This window comes from Ascidiella aspersa, chromosome 5 (genome assembly GCF_963924565.1).
Source record: "Ascidiella aspersa chromosome 5, kaAscAspe10.2, whole genome shotgun sequence".
NCBI classification, from domain to species: Eukaryota; Metazoa; Chordata; class Ascidiacea; order Phlebobranchia; family Ascidiidae; genus Ascidiella; species Ascidiella aspersa.
Genome location: NC_139451.1, coordinates 22749991 through 22775520, shown reverse-complemented (window position 1 = coordinate 22775520; position 25530 = coordinate 22749991). Strand labels below are relative to the sequence as shown.

The 25530-nt window shown below is 37.6% G+C and overlaps 3 protein-coding genes across 3 annotated transcripts in view; 2 read left to right on the top strand and 1 right to left on the bottom strand.

The window, feature by feature from the left end:
* The window catches only part of LOC146145449 (phosphatidylinositol 4-phosphate 3-kinase C2 domain-containing subunit alpha-like), a 32739-nt gene extending 30795 nt beyond the window's left edge, over positions 1 to 1944 (top strand). Inside the window, exon 35 of the mRNA XM_083390439.1 lies at positions 372 to 1944. Coding sequence (XP_083246565.1) covers positions 372 to 548 — 177 coding nt within the window. The 3' untranslated portion in view covers positions 549 to 1944. The remainder of the gene's footprint in view (positions 1 to 371) is intronic.
* Positions 1945 to 2721: 777 nt separating this feature from the next.
* LOC146145448 (cytochrome c oxidase assembly protein SCO2-like) lies at positions 2722 to 10382 on the top strand. Its single transcript, XM_083389770.1, has 6 exons — positions 2722 to 2882; positions 3910 to 4222; positions 4312 to 4389; positions 5429 to 5551; positions 6535 to 6743; positions 8681 to 10382. The coding sequence occupies exons 1-6, from the start codon at positions 2829 to 2831 to the stop codon at positions 8819 to 8821; spliced, it is 918 nt and encodes a 305-aa protein (XP_083245896.1). The 5' UTR covers positions 2722 to 2828; the 3' UTR covers positions 8822 to 10382.
* Positions 10383 to 11685: 1303 nt separating this feature from the next.
* On the bottom strand, positions 11686 to 25469 carry LOC146145447 (soluble guanylate cyclase 88E-like). Its single transcript, XM_083390573.1, has 19 exons — positions 25350 to 25469; positions 24648 to 24731; positions 24224 to 24372; positions 23213 to 23404; positions 22349 to 22487; positions 21854 to 21976; positions 21359 to 21446; positions 20227 to 20353; positions 19646 to 19775; positions 19240 to 19386; positions 18455 to 18585; positions 17335 to 17507; positions 16291 to 16493; positions 15461 to 15531; positions 15103 to 15226; positions 14348 to 14444; positions 13989 to 14045; positions 13457 to 13519; positions 11686 to 11990 (listed from the first exon to the last, which is right to left on the bottom strand). Exons 1-19 carry the CDS (start codon positions 25467 to 25469, stop codon positions 11686 to 11688), a joined length of 2523 nt encoding a protein of 840 aa, XP_083246699.1.
* Between the last annotated feature and the right edge of the window lie 61 nt (positions 25470 to 25530).

The following is a 25530-nucleotide window of genomic DNA, read 5'->3' as shown; positions in this document are numbered from 1 at the left end:
ATACTACGAGCCTTGCTTTTACTCTAATCCAGGGTTTCTTAAACTGGGGTCCACCGTCCATGGACCCCTTGGGAGTTCGTGAACTAGTTTTAGGGGTCCATGAAGGCCCAATTGAAATATTAGTGTATATTAAAAAAATCAACCAGTTTTTCAAAGTTTTCAAAGAAAACAGTTTGGTTAAAAATAAACGCATTTGCATTGTGTGTATTTAAACTCCATTTCACTTTTATATTTTTGGGCATAAATCAGCAAAAGCAAAAAAAATTGGGGTTCCATGGTAAAAAAAGTTTAAGAACCCCTGCTCCAATCAACCCAACTGCTTTCGGTAATACCCTTTTCGAGCAACTGAACCTTACGTCTTTCGCTTCCAGTTGATCTATCGCCTTTCGCTGAGTGACGTCAAGCGACGAACACTCAAAGTTGCCGTCTGGAACTACGAGACCTTACAGGAGAACGACTTTCTCGGAGCGATATGCATCGACTTCTCTCAGGTTGACGTCACCACCGAAACCACGTCATGGCACAAGCTCAGCTCGTCGTTTAGTTGATACGAAGAGAACTTTGCCTCGTAAGTTAACGGCTTGGCTACATAACAAGCGGTAGCATGGGCCAATTCTCGACTTTAACTGAAGAGCTGTATTGGAAATTTTGCGTTGCGGCAATTTTCTTTCAATTTTACTGCAAATTTGTTTTGACTACGCTCTATGTGTTTTGTGCTGTGCCATGCAACTCTATTGGCTGGCCTTCAAATGTGAAAAAAAAAACTTTTTATACGACACAAGTTATTTAGCAAAGCTGGTCTAAAAGCGGTCCTTTTAGCAACAAAAACAACAGTGAAAAAGGGGAAATAGTTACGCGTAAACCTACAAAATAGAAACGTCGCCTCAAATCTTAAGGCTTTATACCTATTGGTTGTGGGACAAGTCTAATTGGTTTTCAGTTTAATAATATGTGACTGAAGAAATTTCTTTAAAAACATAGTTAGATCACATTACGACAACATAATACCGGTCTGGAATTGGGCGGCACCGCTGCAACCAACTTATGTGTTTCTCCCTATACTATAAAGTAATGTATTGATGGCGTCGATTTTCATGGGTTGCAAAGCGTCATTGAAAGCAGATTACTATGTAGGGCTTATATAGCGATTCGACTGAATATTCTACGATTATCGCCGTTTCGTATTGCACTATATAGTTATACAGATAATGTACCTTCCTTTCAGCAAAAGCATCTACTATGTATTTTCCTTAGGCTTGGCTTCCCTACAAGTTTATTTCCAAAAGCGCTGTAAGCAAATAGTTTTTATCCCTTTGCAGGTCCTTTCTATGCACTTTTCCTTATTATAAAATCGTTATTGTCATATTTGAGGCTTTGTATCAAGTATTCTTTTTCTCCCTATTTATTTTCTCGCACTTCCAGTTGTACGCGATTTTTGCATTATCCCTCGTTGCTATAACGAAGCCTTCGATTATGCAAGATATACGTCTCCTATCCAGTATGTAAAATATACGTATTCTTTTCACCTTTTTCATTGGTGTCACAACTGTCACATCGTACCCAATTGCTAATATTGTAGCTTACAATCTTGTAAAGCCTATACACTCCACAGCAATTAATAAGTCCCGCGCAAATTCTCTTAAAAAAATCCATTTATATGTTTCAACAGTTCGCAATGTGAAACCACGCAAAACTTTCTGGCAAACAAAAGTGCTTCTTGTGTTTTCAAACGACTTTCTTGCTCTTAATCGTGATAGTTAATACACCTCGGCATTTAGAGCTGAATTTTACCATTTTTGTATGTAGCAAATTGCTTATTATTGGTTCCAATCGAATTCCGTAATGAAGAATGCTTTATTGACCTTGACTTTCAATACAGTTCACGTTTTTCTATTGATTTGCTGTGCTCATTGCGTGCTGTGCTTTGACCCAAATAATATAATACGTGCAATTGTACTCTTTTACATGGTTGTCTAACTAACCAAGTAATTTAAGTTGAATGCATCTACAGACAAATGATCTAGCAGTCTTTCTTTCGCAAGCTGTTGAAAATATTCGATTTATGTTCAAACAAAAGCCGGACAGCGGGGATTGTCGATTTGCACTTTTTGCCTGAGACTTCAGTTACGACAGGTGACATTGTGCAAAAACAGGTTCAAACTACGGGTTTGAAATTTAAACTTTGCTTTAATCAACGACTTTGAAATTCATAACTTTTAACCATCTTCTGAAAAAATAACTTTAGACAACTAGAATATTTTTTTAGTAGCTAGCAATTGATTTTGTTTCATGATGTTTATCTGATTCTCTTTTCCAATGTTGTTTTTTACCATGTCGAGACAAATTCCCGCATCAAGTTGAAGTTTGTTTTGACATACAGCCGCTAACAGTTGCGTTTTTTTAAAGAAGTGCACAAGTTATATTAACGGCCGCCTGTTGCGCCGTGCGCACCGCTACTTCGCTCAAGTTATATCAACGGTTCCAGCTACTTTAGATCCTTGATCCAGGCACATGAAATTACTTAAATTTCAATCAATCCTACTTCCCTAATATGCTCGGATCTTCCAAAGACTCTAGCCCTTGCGTTAATTCCCCGGCTCCGTCAATCTCTCCTTAGGACTTCCACCCAAAACACTATTTTTAAAGATTAAATTTAAAAATCGAAATCTTAACCACTCTGTCGCCTTGGATTAAAGTAAGCGTGAAACGTGAGAAGGTTGATTGATATTGAAAACAAAATGTAAACACAACTTTTATTACAGTAAATTGATAATTTTGACCCTTCTGATAGTGTTAACCAACATTGTTTTTGATGGTTTGCTAAAAACATGTTTCGTAGCACGACTATTCGAAAGTTTGTATGGCGCCAAGCTTTTCACCAGGTGAAGTGGATTGTTACATTAAATCAAATATTTAAGACTAATTGTTGTTGTTTCAACATAAATAGTCACCTAAAAATACTTTACCCTTATTTGTGCATAGCTATTTGATGATGGTCTAGAATCCTGCCACAGTGTTGAAGCAATTATTAAAGCAACGCACAGTATTTGGGTTAGGATGTCAATTAGCGTTTGGGTGAGGGTGGGCCAAGAAATGTTATACCGTATTTATTATTTAATAATATTGCTTAACCTACCCAAAAGTTAACCCACAACCTAACCCAAATAATCTGCATTGTGGTTGGATTATAGGCCAGCACAATATATTTTTATATACTTTTTGTAGTTGATTTCACAAAGTCCCCGAAAATGACTGATTTTTGCCTATCTTTTGACAGTTCCAACTCCCAATTGTGTCTTTGCACTTGTTAAGAATTCCTGTTTTACAATAAATTTGCCCAAGTAAAGCTTTGTGTATATGTGGCAGATGGGATAAATATTGGCAAACGGCAAGATCTATGTTCAGGTTATGCATCTTAAAATCGCACAGCTAAAATAAAATTACTTTGGAATTGCGTAGCTGAAATAACATGATTTTCTAAAACTTGCAAAGTACTATACCAGCGCAGTGTTGTAATGACTTACTTAAATACACATAAGGCACTGTTTTTAAATGACTTGACTTGACTTGAAAAGTCTTTTTGGAACGATAACTTGACTTTGACTTTTAAAGATCCTTTGGACAAATAACTCAAGTATGACTCAAGTCCAGTTGGATGAAATAACTTGGTTTGAAATTAACTGTTGTCATTAATTGTTTTAATAGAATTGCGGTAAACTAAGTTTTTGTTTGTAACACAAATTTGCTTGCCATGGATTGTGTTTTTGATATTTTTTTACTTGAGACACTGCTCCTACATTAAAGAATTAACCATTTTTGGTGGTTTAAGGTTTTGCCAAACTTTACAATATGGTATATGTGTGTCAATAGTTTATCAATGTGAAGTGAATCAACAGTTTCATTTTCCAGGTTTATCGGAAGCCACCCATTGCGCCCAGTTGTGCTTGTGGAAGACTTTTTAGTGTGTTTGCAACTGACACAAACCAACATTTTGCAGGAAGCACAGTGTTTCAGCAAAGGCAAATCACCACTACGGGACTTAACCTATCAGACTCTAAAAATAGCGATAATCACTCAAAAAATGAAAATGCAGAGAAAGTGTTTGAAGAAGCAAAGAAAGCAGAACCCAGTATGCCTATTGCAAAGAGAGTCGCCATCATATCTGCAATTCTTGCAGTTTGGGGAATAATCTACTTTTGTGCGAACAAAATTAAAAAAGATAGTAAGTAACCATGTAAACATTTCACATAATTAAAATTTATAATGGTAGAACCTGACAATAATTATATTAAACACAATTTCTTTTCTAAGAAAAAGCTGTTCAAAGGGAAGAGCAACTAAGTAAAGTTGACATCGGTGCTGATGATTATCAGCTTATTGACCACACAGGTATTTTAATTTTACACTAATGTTTTATGCTATCTATTTATCAGTATATAAAGTGTTGCTACCAGGCATGATAATATAAATCAAAAACAGCTCCTCTGGTAATTGTAATTGTTAACCAACGTTTCGGCAACCTATACAAGCCGCCTTCATCAGGGTGATTGACACTGAACTATGAAACCTATGTTCAGTGTCAATCACCCTGACGAAGGCGGCTTGTATAGGTTGCCGAAACGTTGGTTAACAATTACAATTACCAGAGAAGCTGTTTTTGATTTATACTATTTATCAGTAATTTGATTTTGTAAATGTGGTAATAATCAACCCTGTTTTGGTGAAGACTGGATACATTCATTTTTATTACGACTTAATTATGCAATGACCTTTCATGAATAATGTTTGTAACAGTATTAATATAAAATAAGGCTTGACATAAAAACATTAATTTAAGACAACTAGAATGTATTTCTGTTAAATGACTCTGATTAGTTGATAATTGCCATGGACAAATTAATGTCCACAAAACAGTAATATCCAAAAAACATTCTCATATTGGAAGGTAAATTGATTTCCAAAGAAATAAAATTCATGAATTTTGGTATCCGGATTAACCATTGACATGTCAATAAATGTTGTTAAATTTTGACGATTTATTGACGATACCAAATTGACAACCTTTAAACCAGTGGTTCTCAACCTGTGGTACGCGTACCACTAGTGGTACGCGAAGTCATTTTGGGTGGTACGCTGTACGCAGTATGTTTTTTTTTTTTTGAGGTGGGCCGCATTTGTTTTGAGATTTCCGGGCTAACTAATTGTCTAATCCACCCTTGTTAACAATCCTATATACATTTTGAGTAAAGTTGAGTTTGTCAACAATTTGTTGGTACGTAACAAGATCATAGAAGCTCGAGGTGGTACGCGGTGAAAAAAAGGTTGAGAACCACTGCTTTAAACTTAAAATTGGTTGAACGGGTCAAACAAGAAATAATTTAATGCAATACAATCAACTTTGTTTACATTCTAAAAATATTTTAAACAGGCAAAACTGTCAGCAAACAGGACTTCATGGGCCAATGGTTGCTATTGTATTTCGGCTTTACACATTGCCCGGATATTTGCCCCGAAGAACTGGAAAAAATGGCTGAAATCATTGACACAATCGGTAGGTGTGGTTAAAATTTTGATAAAACCTTAAAAAGCTTACATTTTATTTATCTGGTCAAATATTTTGTTGTAATCATTAAACAAGAATACGTTTGATGAAATGTAGTAGTACTGATAGACACCCATTAGTCCGACTGGCTCGCCCGAGGGCCCTTAACAAAAAATTAGTTGATAACCAAAAAATTAGTCCTACTGAAGGTTTAAATTTATTGATATGTAACAAATTATATTCAACTTTAGAGACTGAAAACCAAATGATTCATTTAGTCGCTTAAGATGTACTTTTGTTCAACTACAACAAGAAATTAACCGAACGCATCGCATGTCGTAAAAAGTGCTACGCATCAAATATTTTTATAAACACACGAAACAGTCTCGTAGTGTAGGACTAGTTAGTTTACTGAGCATCTGATTTGTTTAATAATATTTCCCAGGAAGAGATTTTGCGCAGCGGAAATCATAACAAAAGCTCACGAAATAATAATGGTTTACCAAGACCGATAAAAAAGAAACGTTTTAAAAGTCGCCCTGTTTGAGTGTTTATGGTATTACGGTAGAACTACTTGACTCGAACTGTCAAAGAGAAAATCAATTTTTATTACTTTGCGTAGGACGTTTGTAATGACTATAAATCCACGAGTCTGTTCAAGGATTGATCAATAGTCAAAATATCGTGTATTAGTCAACTTGTGCAGTTGTGGGCGTGTGGGTTTCCGATAAAAAACGTTAGTTAGTGTTAGCATATAACTTTCTGTTTGTATTTCTATGCGCGAAATAACTTGCTGATTTGTCTTTAAGAACTGTGTATCGCACCGAAATAGTATTAAGGCAGGTTAAATAAAAAAGCAATTTTGGCGGACCGAAATTCGAAGACGACATGCCGATATTTTTGGCCAGTGTTACTTGGTAAGCACTCGCCAGACCGCCAAAAAGTGTAAATTTTAATTTAATGCCAACCTTAATTCAAGTTTTTTTTAACAGATGCAGACAAAAGCATTCCGGATCTGTTGCCCTTGTTTATTACGGTTGACCCAGAGCGTGACACGCCGGAGGCTGTGAAAAGTTATGTGAAAGAGTTCCATCCGAAGTTTGTAGGATTGACTGGAACCAAGCAGAACATAAAGCAAGCCACCAAGGCTTTCCGCGTTTATTTCAGCGCTGGACCTAAAGACGACGACAACGATTATATTGTTAGTATATTTTTGCTGTAATCCAGTCCCTAGCAGTTGGCATAGTATTAGTACTTGTACAAGGCCCTGATGGCTAGGGCTGCGAAGTCGGACTCGGGACTCATCGGAGTCGGTTTATTTTTGCTGGAGTAAGACCATGTAAAACTACCCGAGTCTGACTTTTGGAACTGATATTACCGCAAGCTGCAAATTGTAAAGGTGGAATAGCATGGTGAATATTTCCAATCATGTATTATGATTTGGGACTCGGGAGCTGACTGGGGTTTATTTTTTTGGCCGGAGTCAGATTAGGGAGTCGGCCCTGCTAATTGCGTAAGACTTAAATTTGATCCATTTTGCTAATTTAAGTCATTTAGTATCCGATGAGACTGTATCAAAAAAAAACCAAGTATCCAACCTTTTCTATTTACTGACCAAATGGTGTAATAAAAAAGGTATTAAACAACCAGATACCAACTGGTTAATATGAAACCTATTTAATTTATCGGTTGTAAAGTCGCGTAAAGTACGGGTCCGCAAATACTTTTAAGCGCGACCCAGAATTACTAGTACTGAGGTCTCGCGACCCAAATACTTCGAGTTGTTTTTAATAACCTATTGTGTTTCTATTTATTAAGACAAATCTGTGTGATGCGGTTTGTTCATTTTTAAAGAGAGAGTGTTCTGTAACACAACTATAAAGAAGCCTTGACTTTTACTACTTGTGATGTATTGTTAGGATGACAAATATGATTACGCACCCAATATGGGTTCCCGGGGTTGCATCCCAACCAATTCCCCTTTTAATATACAAGGAGACGTGACGCATTTGCCGCACACAAAATAAAATATGAACATATCATAAAAAAATAACATCAGCCAATTAATTTGGAAAAAAATGGATTTTAGAGGGTTTCATGCTACGAAAAATTTCCTTATATAGTTGTCGTGCGCACGTCACCTTTGGTTTAAGAAGATTCCATCAAAACGCAAATATAATTCAAAGTCAAATTAGATACGCGCGGGTCACGAAATGTTTTTTTTTTGTGCATTTTCGTATAGTTAAAACTGTTAAAAATTTTGAGCATCGCCTTGTGTACAGTTTGTAAAAGAGTTTGCGGGCTAGATGATTTTCACTCGGTTTCAGCCTGCGGGCCGTATGTTGCCGACCTCTGTTTCAAGACATGATGTAACAAATTTAAACCAAAACGCGATATTTTAACACAAGGACGTTAAATACCCTGCTTTGTCCAGCCTAACTCAATGCGCCAAACGCAACCAGATTGGCAAAACTTTCCATTTAAGAGGGTGGACGACGCTTGACCACACAAAAATATTTCCGCAAACATAAAGATTCGCATAAAGCGTCTTATAATAGCTTGTTTATATCGTTAAAGTTCGTGAAAAAAATGCATAACCTGGTTAAGCAGTTTATGTTAGCAAAAATGTTAATATTAATAGAGACAATAATGCTCATTACATTTCGCGTTACGCAAAAAAATATTTATTCGATTTAAATTTGCATATTTAAATTTTACGAGAACAACATTTTGGTTACATAAACCGGAAAGAAAGTGTTTTAAAAACACATACTAGGAAGTAAACCCAGATTGCGGTAAGTAGGTCAGTTTGGTTTGGTAATCGCCAAAATAGTGTTGGTTCAATCGCTCTTTCCCATCACCTGGATCGAACGAAGGTCTCGCGACATTTTACGGGGCTTAATGTATATACTTCGCGTGACAATTCTAGTCGCGCTCAAAGTAAGACGACTCTCTTGTATATAATTCAGTGTACTAATGGAAACAATTAAAAAACTTACCAAATATAGGCAGCTATAAATAAGGCTTTTGCGACTCAAACTGAATGGTCCCGCGACCCCCTATTTGCGGACCCCTGGCGTAAAGTATAGCTTGTAAAGTTTTCAGATTCGTGATGTCATTTGATAAATATGTGTTTAGGTTGATCACACGATCGTGATGTACCTCATGAACCCGCAAGGCAATTTCGTTGATTATTTCGGATCGAGGTCCGTGTCAAAAGACGATATCGCCTCTGGCATCAAGAAGAGTATGTTGAACTACAAGCGGTTGCATGGTTGATGAAGAACTCATCTCTTTAGATCAGGGTTTCTTAAACTTTTTTACCACGGGCTCCTAAAATTTTTTTGTTATGCATGGAGCATGGACCACATAAGGAAAGAAATTTTTAGAAAAGACGTCATACAGTTACGTCACAATACAAATGAACTTTAGAAATCTGCTGTTTTCGGTCCAAAAATGTGAAAGTGAAATGAAGTCTGAATACATTCAGTGCAAAAATGTTTTATTTTTTAATTCAACTCTTTTCTTTGGAAATTGGATTACTTCTTAGATACACACCAATCCTTCAATTGGGCATACATGGACCGCCTAATAAGAGTTCACGTTCCCCCGTGGACCCCAGATAATCCCTGTTTTAGATGCGATCCCATAGTGTTATACACCACCTATACAACGGCTTCACTGCAAAAACAATGATTACATTTTCAAGGTTTCGTTCTCACATGGAGTTATATTAGAAAATATTTATTTTTATGAATATTCGACAGTGGTTTAGGTGGCGGCCTGAGTAAAAAACGAACTGTTGCTGACCAAACCAATATGTTTCTTCACTTGTCTCAGATTGGGTTAGCTTATCTATGAAGCGATTGATAGGTACTAAACACATAAACAAAGGCACATCACGCACCTCATGCTTCACAGCCTTGTAAGCCAGTTTCAAAAGATATTATTCCAATGTCAATTCCGGTTATTTTTATTCTGCGCAGTGCGGTCTCGCCACCAAACATAGTCCAAATCTCTGTTATCCACAAACGAATTGTCATGAAGTGCGCTTCTGTGAGCACAACAACTGAAAGACTTTTTTTCACGATATGACCAAAATCCTAATATTTCGAATTACACGCGCTGAAGGATGTACGTTGTCAGAAACGGGCATTGTATACGCTCCTGCAAATGGATTACATAACCTGCAAAAACGGCTATAATATTATGGCCATAGCTTGCATACAAATTCAGCTTACTTTGCACCCTCGTTTTAGTGTGCTTACAGTTCCGCAACTGTACAGCAATATCTAATGAAGATCGACTTAAGTCAACTTAACCATGGAGGGTATACCTGACTTTACTTGGAAATAGCCTAAGTTTTGTAACTAACAAATGTGTGTTTTAGTACGACGTGTTATTACAAGATAGGTTTGACAGACAATTTGACTAAAAACCAACCATGAAGATGACACGAGTGTTACCCTGTCTACAACTTTCCAAGATTCCTCAGAATTGTTAAATGATTAAACATTTTTTACACTATTTCTTTGCTTGCTGAAGTGTTCATAAGTTTGATGCTATTTCAGTGAGAAATAGAAGCTATTTCGAAACCTCTTCTGGCTTTTAAAGCAATAGAAAAGAGTTACTTCGAGAAGGGAGAACCCTCGGCTCTAACAGGGGAAAGTAATATGCACGGGGGCAATATTCTGAAATGTTATTGTGCAAAACACTTCCACATTTTTACACAATTCTACTACACGCACCTGAAAATATTCTTTTCGAATTTTTAGAGTGAAGTGTGAGCGACAGATACCTGGTGCGTGTAGAAGAATATTTTCAAAAATGTCCTTGTTCTGTGTCGCCCTGTCTACTCGTTATACAATTGCACTAAAAACAACGAATCGCGACGCAGGAAAAGATTTTGTTTAGGTCTTAGCTGGATCACTGAGCAGAGTTTCAGACAGAATTAGTTTATTCGTAATACTAGGCAAAATTGACATGGGAAACTGCTGTGCATGCATATTTACAGCAAGCACTCTTAAACCAGACTGCTTTATTTTCCGAACGATAGTTGGCACTCAAAGGCCAAACTTTTCTTCAAGAGCTTAAGGGGCGCCAAGACCGCTGCCAAAAACAGGCTACTGTTATGTTACCAACTTCTGTAGTCAGGTATTTAGTTATTTGACCGACTTTTTGTTAGGCCTAGGTTTAAGTATCCAAAAATGAACTACTTTTGTGCAATGCAGAGTCTTAACGGCCATTATTAAACGGTTAGTGCATTATCAAGAGGCACAGTAGCCGCAAGCTTAGAAATAATAGTCACCGGGCAGATAAAACACCCCGAAAAAATATCAACCCCTCAGATTTAGAGTCGTTTGCTACATTCCGCGCGAAGATTAAACCGTGGCAAATAACTTGCTTTGTACAACAATTAACCGATAAGTATATCCGCTTTAGACTAGAGTTTATGCACGGATGCCCAAAATCATCAAGTAAGAGCCCAAACCCTAAGCCATGATGAACGATCGGTACTCGTTCGTCACTATGAGTTAGTAGTTGGATCATTGCCGATCCGAAACCAATCTAATTTGGACATTTCAGACATGCGATTAAACATATTTTTTTAACCTAAAGGAACACTTTTTTAAACAAGTCAATTAGGAAATAAAAGTACGCAGAATGAATATCAAAGCCCATATAATACAGTGGCATGTTTTGAAATTTTTGAACAAATCTTAATCCATTTTTAACCTAAGGTTTAAATATGATACTTAGTTCAGTAGCCTATGTCTTGTTAAACTTTTTTAGGTCTAACAACAGCTTCATGGCTATTATGTTTCAAAAAATTGAACTTATAGTAGTCCTAAAACGCTAAACTATTTTTTGCAATGTAACCTGGACAACATTATCTTTGCGAGTTTTAGTTCGCATTTGTTTTTTACTTGACCATAGTGATGACCTTATAAGATAAGGTATTGAGTCAGACGGAGGAAGGCTATACTTTGTGTGCCACAAATATCGGCTCACAACATAAAACACACAGGTATCGGTTATCCCTAGACTTTTATTAATTACGCACACCGAGCCGCTACAACGGCACACCGAAACACAAGGACGCACAACAAGGAAATAAATCGAGGGCAGAGGGAAATTGAAGATCACAGAAGGGCGCAGAACTTGGATCCCTTGTCGCGGATCGCCTTGGCGCGCAAGAACGGGTTGCCGCCGCTTTTTGACTTGCATCCGTCGCCGTCCATTTCCAGGTCGCTGCCCTCGTAGTTGGTCTGCATGTCGATGTCGTCGCCTTCGCTCGCTCGCTCACCGGGGTTGTTGTTGTCCGACAACTGCGAGAAGGAACTCTCGCCTCCGCTACCGCCGCCTCCACAGTTGCCACTCGCCTCCAACATGGGCCGCTGCGGCTGGCGGTACATGCTGGTGCTGGTGCTCCTGCTCGATGCACCAGCTGTTGGGGGAAGAAGCGCGCTTCCGTTAAGGTTTGAAAGCTAGCGACTGCGATGAGCGCCGGATTTGTTTTAAAAGTCCAACACAAGGGGCTTTAAAGTTGTTCAGTTTTTTGTTCGACTTGCGATATCAACGGAGCGTGTTTTGCGGCGAACTGATTTCATTTTAAACATACGTGTTTTGGTTTAATTAGACAGCTTTCCCCTTTTGATCGGGGTAAATGTCAGATGTATGCAAGGGGCTTTAAATTTGTCCAGTTTTTCGTTCGACTTGTGATTTTAAGAAAGCGTGTTTTGCGGCGAAATGCTTTCGTTTTAAACATGCTTGTTTTGGCTTAGCTTTAGCGACTGCCCCTTTCAATTCGGAGTAAATGTCGTAACTTATAGATGTATGCAAGGGTTTTGAAGTTGTTCAGTTTTTTCGTTCGACTTGCGATATCGATTTAGCGTGTTTAGCGGCGAATTGCCTATGTTTTTTTGAACATAGTGTTTTGGTTTAGTTTGGACAGATTTTCCCTTTTTGACTCGGAGTAAATGTCGTAACTTAGTTGTCAGCAAGGGACTTCAAAGTTGTTCATTTTTTTCGTTTGACTTGCGATATCAAGGAAACGTGTTTTGCGGCGAATGGCTTTTGTTTTAAACATTCATGTTTAGTTTGCACGGTTTTTCCCCTTTTAATTCGGAGTAAATGTCGTAACCTATAGATGTATGCAAGGGTTTTGATAAGTTGTTTAGTTTTTCGTTCGACTTGTGATATCAATTTAGCGTGTTTAGCGGCTAATTGGTTTAATTTTAAATATTCGTGTTTCGGTTTAGTTTGGACAGCTTTTCCCCTTTTGATTCGGAGTAAATGTTACTTATGTGTGTATGCAAATTGCAAAGAGCGGTGTGGTGCAAGAAGTTGGAGTGCTTGTTGAAATTGATTTTAAAGATACCGGATTTATTTTAGTTAAGAAAAACAGTTTCGCCGCGACTGCGATTTGCTGTTTTAAGAATTAATGTCCGTTAGGTTTACGTTCAGTCGTTCAGTTTAACTAATAGCTTCCGTCGATGGTATTTTTGGAAGAATATAACCTGAACGGGAATCTAAACAATCTGATATAAAAGTCATCGCTGTAGTTTCTTTTTAAAAGCGTTTAAACTATGATTCAATTTAATTATGACAAAAATTGAATGAAAGTTAAATGTTCCCATGCCGTGTTTGCATAAGGGAAGGGCGATACTTTTAATAGCGACTTTTTTCCTTGTTAGTCGGGGACCTTTGGGGTCGTGGGGTATACAACTAGGGGCAACAATTGTCGTGACCTCAAAAAACCTTTTTGACGGATTCCCGCAACACAGGCCTTTATTTGTATAGCGTGACAATTTGCTGAAAATGCTAATCAGTGTCGTGATTGTAGGGGTTTTATACTATTTGTTAATCAGACAAACGAAAAAAAAGCACATAAGGTTTGTTATGTATACTCACAGTAGATCATGGCTCGGCTGCTCACCATTTCCTCAAGGATATTGATGGCCGAGTACTTCTCGTCTGCGAAAATTGACGTGAAAGTTATATGGCGGTTGCGGGAGGCCAGTTTACCCCGAAACGGCCAGCCTTTTGTTTTCGTGGCTTTAAAGTGCAACTGCTGTATAAATGCTTAACTCTTTTTTTTTAGTATTGCTTAAAAGTCGCGATCTTGTGTGCTACGATATTGCTTAATTATAAAAGAACTATTGCAATTAGATGATTCAAACACTTACTTTCAGTGCGCTTTTATTTCCAGGTTATGCTGTTATAACGCATATGACAGTAATACGAACTTAACACTTTAGCCAAATTAGATTCGACATTTAAACAATATTCATACCCTACTAACGAAAAAGCGGGAAGTGGAGATTTGTTTATAGAAATGACAACCAAATTTTCAACTTCCTAAATAAATCCCAATATATAAAAACTTGATCCAAAGCCCTCGCCTTATTGCGACAAAAAAACAAATGACCAAAAGGCCGTTTACCTGAAGAGCTGTTGCACGGTAAGGTCACGTTGCTACATTCCCTGCTAATCTGCGATTCTGCGGTACAAAGAGATTATTATTGACGGCCTGTCTTAAGTTTATTTTTCATGTCAGGCCATTTTACCAACGTCAAAACAACTGTACTACTTTGAGAGTTCGATTAGATCGAGGTTAATGGGTTTTCCCCGTGTAGTACGCTTACCACTAGTGGTGCCCAAGAGCTTTTAAAGGTAGCACGCCGGCAGCGTTTCACAATATTGTAAAAAAATAGAAAAAAGTTTTGCACGTGGTATATCGGCTATCGCAATCTATACCTTGTGCGATTTCGAATCGACCAATAACCGGTAATCTTTAATTACCCGAGTCTTTTTCAGCAGTGTTTTGTTCCTGTTCTTTGTAATCCTTCATGTTTTTGTTCTGGATCGTCAAAATCTTTTCCAGGGTTTCACGGAAGTTCTGAAAAGTAAAAAGCGTCAGTTTTTTTTCAATTGCACTTTTCACCGAAAGGACAGCATTCGCCTGTGGTTAGCCCTATTTTAGCGCGCATACAAGTTTTAAAGTGCCTTTTCTAGCCAGCTATACAACACAGGGACGTTACATTCAAAATAAACGGATTTTTTTAATTATTCGTAACTTTTGCACCCTGATCCCTTCTGTAATGTTCGCTGTAAACAGTTAAAAATTTACATACAACTGCATACGCGGTATTACCGTTTATGCTAAACTCGCTTTCAACGTTCGTTTTACAAGGAGAGATTTGACCTTAAGACCCTCAAAATTCGGGGACACATCATGATTTTTTAGTCGCACTGCTTCCAGTTACAAATGCAAGTGTTGCAAACCAGTCAAGCCATTTGTTAAAAAAAACCTTCAAATTTAAACCTTAAACTAGTTATTTTTCAAAAAAGTTTAAGTGTAGTCATTTCTCCAAAAGACCTAAGTCAAATCAAGTCATTTTGCCCAAAATGCTTAAGTGAAGTGAAATAAAAATAATGACTCAAGGGCACTTAAGTCAAATCATTACAACACTGCCAATGCGCTTTCCTGGCTTTAAAGTTAGTTTCCTGGCTTTAAAGTTAGTTCGCTATCCATCCAAATAGGTAGAGTCGTTTACCAGTATATCGTTCGAGTCGTTGTTGGGTTTTTGCGGTTCGCTGTTGCTGGTTGTCGCTGTGCCTTCCACCAAGTGGTTGTTGGTCGACACCATTCCGGCTGCGTTGCTGCTCGCGTCGATAAACCTTTTTAAAATAGAGACTGGAAAGCGGAACGCAAAAGCAAAAGGAGTCGCACTTGAGTGATGGGCTTAAGTGTTTTTAATATATTAAAAAAAACGCGAAATACTCGAAAAAGTGTATGCTTTAACTTTTGTAGAGGCAGACGCAAAAGTTAAGTTTGTTGTAAGAATTCAAGAATCATTGTTTTGCTTAGGTTTAATATAAAACATATTCTTTAAAAAAGAAAATCTCACTCACTGTGATCCGGGAATCGCAATGAACTTTCCCTTTTTTCCGATAAGCCAGTAAGTCCTCATCTGACCTTTACCCTGAAGCGACCAAAAGCGCAAATTTTATAGTTTACTTTGTAAAACAAATTCCCAAGTTTGCTTACTGAAATATTGCATGCAGGGTGAAATTTAAGTAAAACAAATTGATTATTTCAAAATGTGTGGTCCTTAACACATTTTAATTTTGTCATATACGAGCAAACAATACGAATTTATAAAGCGCCGAACATAGAGAGTATATATAGTTAATTAATCTCCAATAAATGTAATGAATTTTTCCGAAAAAGTGGTAGGAAGACATGCGGGCCCCACAGGACTTTTTCTGTGGTCCCAATTCTCGTATATATAACCGACCAAAAATTTGCGTCTAACTAATCTGGGCTGGCAAGTGTGCCACGAAACTTGACCTTAACCCAGGCGACACCTTAGTCATAAGTAGGAATGTCTGATACCAGGTATGTTATTCCGATACCCGATAATATTGGCCAAGATTATCGTGATCCAATGCGATACTAAATGACGTCATCTCTATGGTCAAATATGCAAAATTTATGCAGAAGGCCTAAATTTGAGTTCGTAGGACTATTTATCTTCGGGTTTTAGTGTTTGTGTCAAAAATTCACCTTTTAAAGTAGCAAAGTCTATGCTGGATCTTAAAACATGTATTTATTGCACAAATGAATCGATACCAGCCGAGTATCGAACGAGTACCGATACGGCGATTTGAGAGGCATCGCCTTTCTACATTGTCGGACATTCCCCTATAGCCCCAAAAGTCAAGCAGATTTCCGGTTTTACCTTGAAGTACATTATCCCGCGGTCTTTGACGATGTAGTCATCGGTGCCGATCAGCTGATCTCGTACGGTCTTGCTGATGTGGATTTCGCCGCCCTTGCCCGTGCTTTCCATGCGCGAGGCCGTGTTCACAGTGTCGCCAAACAGACAGTAGCGCACCATTTTGCGGCCCACCACGCCGGCAACCACGCCTCCAGAATGGATACCTAAGGGAATAAAATACAAAATATAAAAAGAACAAAATACGCTGCTGGTGATTTAAGCGCAAAGCACACTGCTTCTGATTCGAAATGTTCGCGAATGTTGGACTGAAGGACAAGTTTGTTGAAGTGGAATTTTTCCGACAAAAAAGGTTGATATCTTTTTGCAAAATGGAAGCCTGTAATTGGATTCCGCAGTTGCGATCTTGTCGATTTTTTTAGCAATTTGTCATCTTGTCATTTTAACTACTATTGCAAGAAAAAAAAATGGAATTTACGCAGTTGGTAAAGTGATTTATATATGCCTTAATTTCGATTTTTATTTTCACCCGTTTTCGTATTAAGGGGTACATGCGTTCGGTTTGCCTTTTCGATTATATGATTTCAGTATGGAACTAAAACACAATGTATCGGACAATCTAGGCTGTTTATTAAAGGCACCTCTATTTACCTAGAAACTATGTAATGCGACGATTGTAACCAAATTTTGTTAAGAATTTTTCTAAGCAACTGAAATTTGTTCTGTTTTGTTTTCGAGAATGGACAAAACACACAAAAGTTTGACAATCTGAAGGTGCTAAATATTGCTCTAACTATAGAAACTTAGACTGATAACAATTGCGTCCCACCTTTTATAAGTGATGCTTGAATTACTTCTCGGTCAGATTAACTGAAGATGATACAAGCTTGTACCGAAACGTCTTAATCAAGATGAAGTCGATCTATTCGACCTTTTTGACTATGCAATTTATTTCAAGTTACATTACAGATCCGTACAGAGTGTACCCATTTGACAATTTAATGTGAACAAGTCAGCTTAGGACCGGGTACATGTGATTTGACTTACCGATTCTAATCCTTATGCGGTTTCCACCGGACGGCTCTTTCACGTGACAAATGCCCGCCTGCATCTCTAGCGCCATGTCGCAGATCCTCTGTGCGTGCTCCTTCGTCCGCACGGGAGTGCCAGACGCCGCCATGTAGCCGTCGCCTATGGTCTCCACCTTGAACACCGCGTATCTGGGAAATTAAAAATATAAGCTGGATGATTATTTGATTTTTTTATAGATAAACGTGGTTCTCCTGCGTTATTTCGCGTATTTAGCAAATTAGCCTTTCAAAAAAACAGCCATTGTATTTTGGCCGCTGTTTAACATAATTTTTTTATTTGCGTCTTGGGGTTAGAACAGCGTTTCTCAACCGGTGCGCCATGGAAGGCTGCTAGGTGCGCCGCGAACGAAAGGAAAAAACATGTCGAAATAAGTCCAAAATTAATCGGAATACGACTTTAATGTACAAAATAACGTTTTTAGTCTCAAAGGCTGGAAGTCCCTTTAAAGATATGCAACTATAAAACCCATTAAAATTAAAAAGAAGACAATGTAAGAGAAATATCGGTACACCTTAAAAATTTCACGCTTGCTTCGCTCGCAAGGTGCGCCGCCACGTTTTTATACGTCTTTATAGGTGCGCCACCAAGTAAAAAAGGTTAAGAAACACTGGGTTAGAATAATTTAAATTAAATTTAGCAAGCTGGTTAAGTGAACGAATTATTAGAGATAGAGGAATCAGGTGGCACTGTATAAAGATAAATTGTATTGAATTCTCGACAAGCTTTCGCATAACCGTGGTTCATCAGGTCAAAGTATACATGAAATGTGCCGAATGTGCCTATGGATATGTTAGACGTCACCATTCTTATCGCCTTTTACTCGCACTTGTGCTTTTACGTGCTTTTTAATTGTTTTCCTATATACTTTGACCTGTTGGGTTGTGCGAAAGCTTGTCGAGAATTCAATACAATTAGTCTTTACACAGTGCCACCTGGTTCCTCTATTTAGAATTACACAAAAACGGCCATTTACAAAAAAAATCTTTGGACTGAAATAAACGAAATGTTGTTCAACAACAAGGATCCCTGCCCATCAAAGAAAAAAACGTGTACAGTTAGCCATTTCCATTTATACCTTTCACTGAGCGAATCGAAGACAGTGTAAATAGTGTTGAGGAGAGCGACCACTTCCATCGGAGTGATACGAGTGCAGATGTTTGTGAAACCGACCACGTCACTGAAAAGTACCGTGACGTCGGGAAACATCTGAAATAAAAAAAACGGAAAATAGAAAAAAAAATGAACAGCGGCACAGAGTACATTTATTTCAGCCTCTTCTTCGTGTTAAGTTCACAAATATAATAAATGATCGTCTTTTCGACAGAATATCTTGAAAATCGTCTAATAACTTGTGCTAATATTTTTTTTGTGGCATTGTTTTGATCACTATATTTTTAAACATTTAACTTTTCTGTTCAACGGTGTGGTATTCCTAACCGTGATACATAAGCATTCTTAAGTTAAAGAAAGCAAACTACGAGCTCTAAACTACTTTTTCGGTTTCAGTTAAGTCTTTATACGAGTGGTAGGTAAAGCAGCGTAACAACGCAATCGTAATAGCGGACATTAAGCGTGTTTATCCGTGGCACGCCGGAAAAAGAATATTAAAAAAATAAGTCAGGTCATAATTAGGGCAAAAATTTAACCCTAAGCTTAATCGCCGATTATGAGTAATAACTTAACTAAATAAAAACAGAAACGCGTCATATAGCAAGGAAATTGTTTTATGCGCAAAAGTTACAATAAATGCCCGAATTTTACAAAAAAAAAGCCTAATGAAAAGAATGCTTATCCTTGACACCCAATAAATGCCCGAATTTTACAAAAACAAGTCTAATGAAAAGAATGCTTATCCTTCACCTCAGCTATGTTGTGTCCGTGATCTCTTTTCTTCAATCGCTTGGCGATTTCCTTTGGTATCATGGAGTAGAGAAGGGCGTCTGTCTTCTGGCCTTCACGCTCTAACTCCATCAGTGTCTCTTCCATCTTAGACGTCTTGGCTTGCTCCTGAAACGGTGTTGATTGTATTATACATTTGTTAGGGGTCAATGACCTGGTGTTAAAAGGTTACACAAGGTAATTGACTCCTAAAAATGTCAAGAATTACACCAGGTCATTGACCTCTGCATGTATTGTTGCAAAAGTCTAGCAAATGAGCAAAGCAGGTTACGAAAAACATGGGCTAGGCAAAATTCGGTGAATACTAACCAAAGTTTGGCAAAATAGTCGAACAAACCGATCCAGACGTTGAAAAGAGTTAAATTACCATGTCAAAAGCCATCTTTAACTCAGCGGACTGCTGCGGCCCTGCCATGAGGAACATCTGCAACGAGTCTTGGAAACTAAGATCGCTGATGTAGAGTCCCACATCTTTCATCACGCTCATCTTTTCAAACCTGATCGCGACAAACACAAAACAGACAAGTCAGTTATGGTCCGCTTTAAAAAAAAAATTGGTAAAGATATTTTTAATCGGCGGTTGTAGGCAAAAAGGTGAGCAAAATCGCGTTATTTTTGCGATAGATACCTAATATTGGTAATACAAGACTGAGGAGCATAACACTTGAGTTAATGTAGATAGACACAGGTAAATGAGTAACATTTTCTAGAAGTTTTGTAATGACTTAAGTCAATGACTTGTGCACTACGCCGCAGAGAAAGGGACTTGACGTGAAATTGACTTGCTCTTATTTAATTACGACTTGACTGGGACTTGACTTGTCATTTATTCAAAATGACTTGACTTGGACTTAATTAAGTCATTTCAAAATTTCTGGTTTACAACACTGGAAACAGTCATAACAGAACAGACATTGTGGTCTTAGTTTAAAAGCAACCACATCTTACACGGGAGTGCACATGAAGATCACGGCGTTCCAGCTCTTGAGGAAGGCAGCGGTGCCGCGAAGTTTGAGCGACACGGAGTTGTCTCTTTGCTTGGGTGGAGGCGGCGGATGCTCAGGATCCAGAATTTCTGCAAGCAGGCAACAGCACTGGTTCGATCAGTTGGAAACCTATACTATAGGCAAATGGTTCTACACCAGGGTGCCGTGGCGCTCTGGTGTTTGATTTCTAATGCACAATGGTGCCAATGGGTATTTGAAAATTTTGAAGAATCTGATTTTTGCTCAATGTGTAAGCCTCTTGATATAACTATTTGTGTACAATAAGAGACCATTATGTCAAATGACACTTTCCCACATGTTTTAAGTTGACTGTGTTGTCCCAGTTCCGTTTGTAGTGACATTTCAGTAAAAATACAGAACGAAAGCGCCAGTCGGGGTGCCGAAAATCTATTTATTATGTTTGAGGGGTGCCATAAGCCATAAAAGGTTGACAATCACCGCTATAGGCTATGTTTCGCATTGTGATACTGCTATTTCAAACGATCGGTACAGCTATGCAACCCTATTACACATTATTTTAAAGTGACTAAGTTCATAGTTTAAACATAGAACGGAAAAAGGGGAAAGCATGTGTGTCTGTTATTTTTTAACGAAAAGCCGCCATACTTGGGTAATTGAGCGATAAAAACAAAGAACTTTAACCAACCAAGTGGTAAGCAATTTTATGCGAATATGTTACGATAATTTTTCCTTATGTTGCGATATTAGATGATACAAGACCGTGAGTAATCCAATAAACCCATTTCGCCAGCAGTCACTGTTGTAACGACCTAAGTCGAAGACTTGACTGGCACTAAAGTCACAGTTTTCGAATGACTTAATTGACTTAAGTCTTATGAGCAAAATTGCTTGATAACAATCGGACGAGTTTATCAGTTTTAATAGTTTAAAGTTTTATTTTTAAGACAAGGACGTGACTTGAAGTGACTTGCTCTAATTATGACTTGACTTGGACAACCGATGTCTAGAACTAGCTAGGACGTGACTTGTTATTCATTCGAAAAGACTGGACTTGAACGTAAGTTGATTAATGAATGACTTGACTTGGACTTATAACACTGTCAGTAGCCTACCTTGCGAACGTAGATATTCCTCGTATTCTGCCCAGAGAGCGACCGTCGATGTGAGTTCTACCAGCACATTTACCGGTCGATTTTTCATCTATCGAAAAATTATTTGTGTTATAGTTAAAAATCATTGCAACTCTTCTGTAAAATAACCACCCGATAACGTTTATATTATCTAACACAGTGTTTCTGCAACTGGGGAGTGTAGGCTTCTCTATCCATGAGGATGTTTCAAGATGTCTGAGTAGCTTGTGTTCAGTATATTTTCTATGGGTATTAATTGGAATGTTAGAGTAACTATTGTAAAAAACGTTTGCAAAGTTTCTTGTTTAAAACATAGATTGGGTCCACCAAGATTTCAAGAAAGTAAAATTAGTTAGCTCATTAAAAAAAAAAAAAAAAAGTCTGATTACTAACTAGATGCACAAAGCCTTAGCGATAAAATCGTCATACGTTATAGTTGCTTAGCGATTGTGAAAAAAAGAAAAAAAAAAGACTTACAAAGGCCCAGGACAGGGGCATTCCGATTGGTTTCGTGAGCACAAAAAACTCGGTTATCTTCTTGCCTATGAGTGTCGGAAAGGTTTTAACCACTCCTGCTCCACAGGTCAATACCTCCATGTTCTACACAGAAAAAAACAAGCGATAGAAATAAAGCTATAGTTTTTATTTAAAGAACAAATACAACGTCGTTTGCCTATTGGCAATACTAAGTTAATAAACGCGAATCCCAGTATTACTCATTTAATACTTACTGACTGAATAATAATCGTTGCCGAGTTTAACAATTCCAATTGTTTAACGTTTATTTTTTTTATGACAAGGACGTGACTTGAAGTTGACTTGTTCAAATTATGACTTGACTTGGACTAGGACTTGACTTGTTATTTATTCAAAAATACTTACTTTTATTTAAGTTATTTAACAAATGACTTTACTGGAACTGAAGCCATTTCAAAATCACTTGTTTACAATACCGGCAATCAAACACATTACCTGACTGAAAATAATTGAGAAAGGAAAGGAGTTGAAGACGACGTCGCTGTTGATGATGACGGGTGTAACTGAGCGAAGCTTGGCCAGGGCTGGCATCCACGAGCCCTGCTGGTCGACCGAGCAGTTTTGAAACGTTAATCTGTCGAAACGTCAAGCATTATTAACGGCCTAGTTTAGGGTATAGGGTAGTGGTTCTCAACCTTTTATGGCTTACGGCACCCCTCAAAAATAATAAATAGATTTTTGGATTTTTTTCGTTTAGTATTTTACAGGAATGTCACTACAAATGTAACTGGAACAACACAATCAACTTAAAACATGTAGGAAAATGTCATTTGATATAATAGTTTTATAAAAATAAAACTATTATAATTATAAAAAATAAAGAACTATAAAAAATTATAAAAATAAAGACGAACCTTGACCCCCAAAATAGATGACTGGGCAAACAGTGCAATAGTTTTCTTTGCCTCACAAAACAGTTTTTGCCCATCAATTTCGGTATTGTAAAGTAATACTTTTGTCTCCCAAAACAGATCATTTAAAATATAGGCGAACACGTTTTGTACCGGTAAGACAGTAAAATTTTGGAAAAGTTCGGCAAACTTTGGAAAAATTGTAAGATACAGGTCAAAGCAAATATTGCAATCATAGAAATTGTACATATATTACTTCTGTGAAACCTGATTTGCCATGTCGAACCGGTTATGCATAAAAATATAGTTAATATAAAACAAAATCCCAACACGTATTAATAACAACTCGTTTTGTACTCCATCAACGTGACGGCCTATATCTTTGTTGATCGAAATGTTTCCGCCGCAGAAACGCGGTTTTATAAGGTCTGTCACCATCATAGCGAACCTGAGAACGGCGTGTGTGACTTCTCCCACTTTTTCCTGCTTCAGCACCTCAACGCTGGCGTCTGGCAGGTTGAAGTACATAACGGCGGCCGCTTTTACGATGCCGCGCACGTAGTGTATGTAGCCCACGTACTTTCGTGGCGTATTGTAGTGGAAGGTGATGCCTGTATTGTCTTCGGTTTCCACGTAAAAGCTGTGTACGAAAGCAGGTTACCAGCACAATCCATAGTTTCTTAGCGACCTAGCTAGATAAAACGTTTGCCGGGTACCCTTTTTTGTAGGTTAACTGCAAATAGGCGATTTGAACTAACTATTCAATTTGCCGCTCCACTGGAAGCTATGTGCTCTATTTTAACAGTAATCACGATTTTAGCCGTTTCGGACGCAAATTAAGGAAAACTACTTTAAAACAGTAAAACGTGTATGTTGAAAACAAAGGAAAGGTAACTGTTGGGGATTCGGTATGTTTTTTTCGTAATAATCACTCACAGAAAAACGTTAAAATGGTTTAAGTTGGGGAGCTATTCGAAAGTAAAAAAAACACCATTGGTCTACATTATGACTGGAGTTGCGTTTGTGGTAAACGACAAAAATCTCAGCTTAACAACGCATTTGTTAACATTGTGTCAACGTTTTATTAATTTTCCTAATAAATGAATATGTAATTAAAAAAGCCGATTTTACTTGAAAAATAAAAAAATAAAAGCCGTACATTCTAACAACCCCATATTGTGACATTTGGATTTCTATCCTTCGGATATTGTAGCCTATATTTTTTTATGTTTCACCATTTTTTAGACAAAAAAGCTTATGCGACGCAATTTCACAACTTGAAAAATAACAGAACGATCCCCACATGAATGTGAAACACTTTGCCTGGTAAACCCATGTTTTTTAGCATCGGTAACACAAAATGTAGTGTAAGGTTTAATAAAAAACGAAGCGTCGTGTGACGATAAAATGTATTTATCCAGGTCCTATCGACTGATTAAAAAATGTGTTCTTATTAAACCTGGGCGGCTTTATATCCTTGTAAAGGTTGCTGATGTAGTCGTGTAAATTGTCGAGTCCGTTGATGAAATCGCAGAGTCGCCGTCCTAGAACCCTGGTGATTTGGTCGTACCCATAACTCGACACGAAGGTCATAAAATGGCCGCCAAACTGCAAAAGACATTATATTTGTTACCAGCAAATATTTTCTGTAATATTAACGAAGATTTAAAATATAACTGCTTTGTTATATATCACTTTTTTACGCCGAATTTATAATATTTATCGTGTATGAAATTAGTGCATCTATTATACTAAAAAACAGCGGTATAGTTCAGATAAAATCATCAATAAATATTTGTTAACTTGTTAAGTCTGCTAGCCTTGTATATCCCATCTTATTGTTATTTTTAATGCAAATTCACGTCAAGGTCCGACTTGATTACCTTGTACATGATAACATCCTCGGTAATCTGCAGAATTTTCGACAAATGTTGGGCAATAAAGGGCACCAGGGTTTCTTCGTAAACCTTAACAATACAAAACGATTAGCGGGCACAATTGGCACATAATTTAGCACCAAATAGAAAAAAATAATTGATTGATTTGCTGAGGTTGTTAGAGTGTTCGTTTGCAACAAACCAGATTGTTTAGGTCAGGTATGGGCCTTATTTCTCGCGGGCCAAAACCAAACTCTGAGTTTCGCTGCGAGCCGTTACATTTTATCTGTGTAGATTTTACGCATCTTATTATAACCTTAACGACTGGTAATCAATGATAAACTTGGGTAATTTGCAATTGAAAATAGGTCTAACTATACATGTTAATAGCAAAGGGTCATGATTCCGATGATTTTTACATTGTTTCCCGCTGCGCTTTCTACATGATGGCGGCGGTAAGCACAGTTGTTGCAATGTGTGAAAAATCAACAAAAAGGTTTTTAAGAGTTACATGTACGTGTTGCAAAAACAAACCAAAAGATGGATTTTATGTAAAAATCTTGATATTATGATTTTTGAATTAACTTTTTATTTGATTTTACTACGGGAATTTTTATCCCGGATTCTTGATGCAGTTGTTCAACAGCAAAGGACAAGCTATGCAACCTTGAAAATACGATTTAAATATTTTTTTCAATAAACACTCACGTTGTGCACGGAAAAACCGACGCTGTCAATTCCCATTTCTTGTACGAGCTGCATCCAAACGCCTTCTCCCCATTCTTCGTGTATGCAGTCCACTATGCTTTCCAGTAAGAGGCCGTACATGGTGTCAGGCTCCTTGCTGAACGGTTAGCAAAAACAACAGTCTGTGCGCCAAAACGCAGTT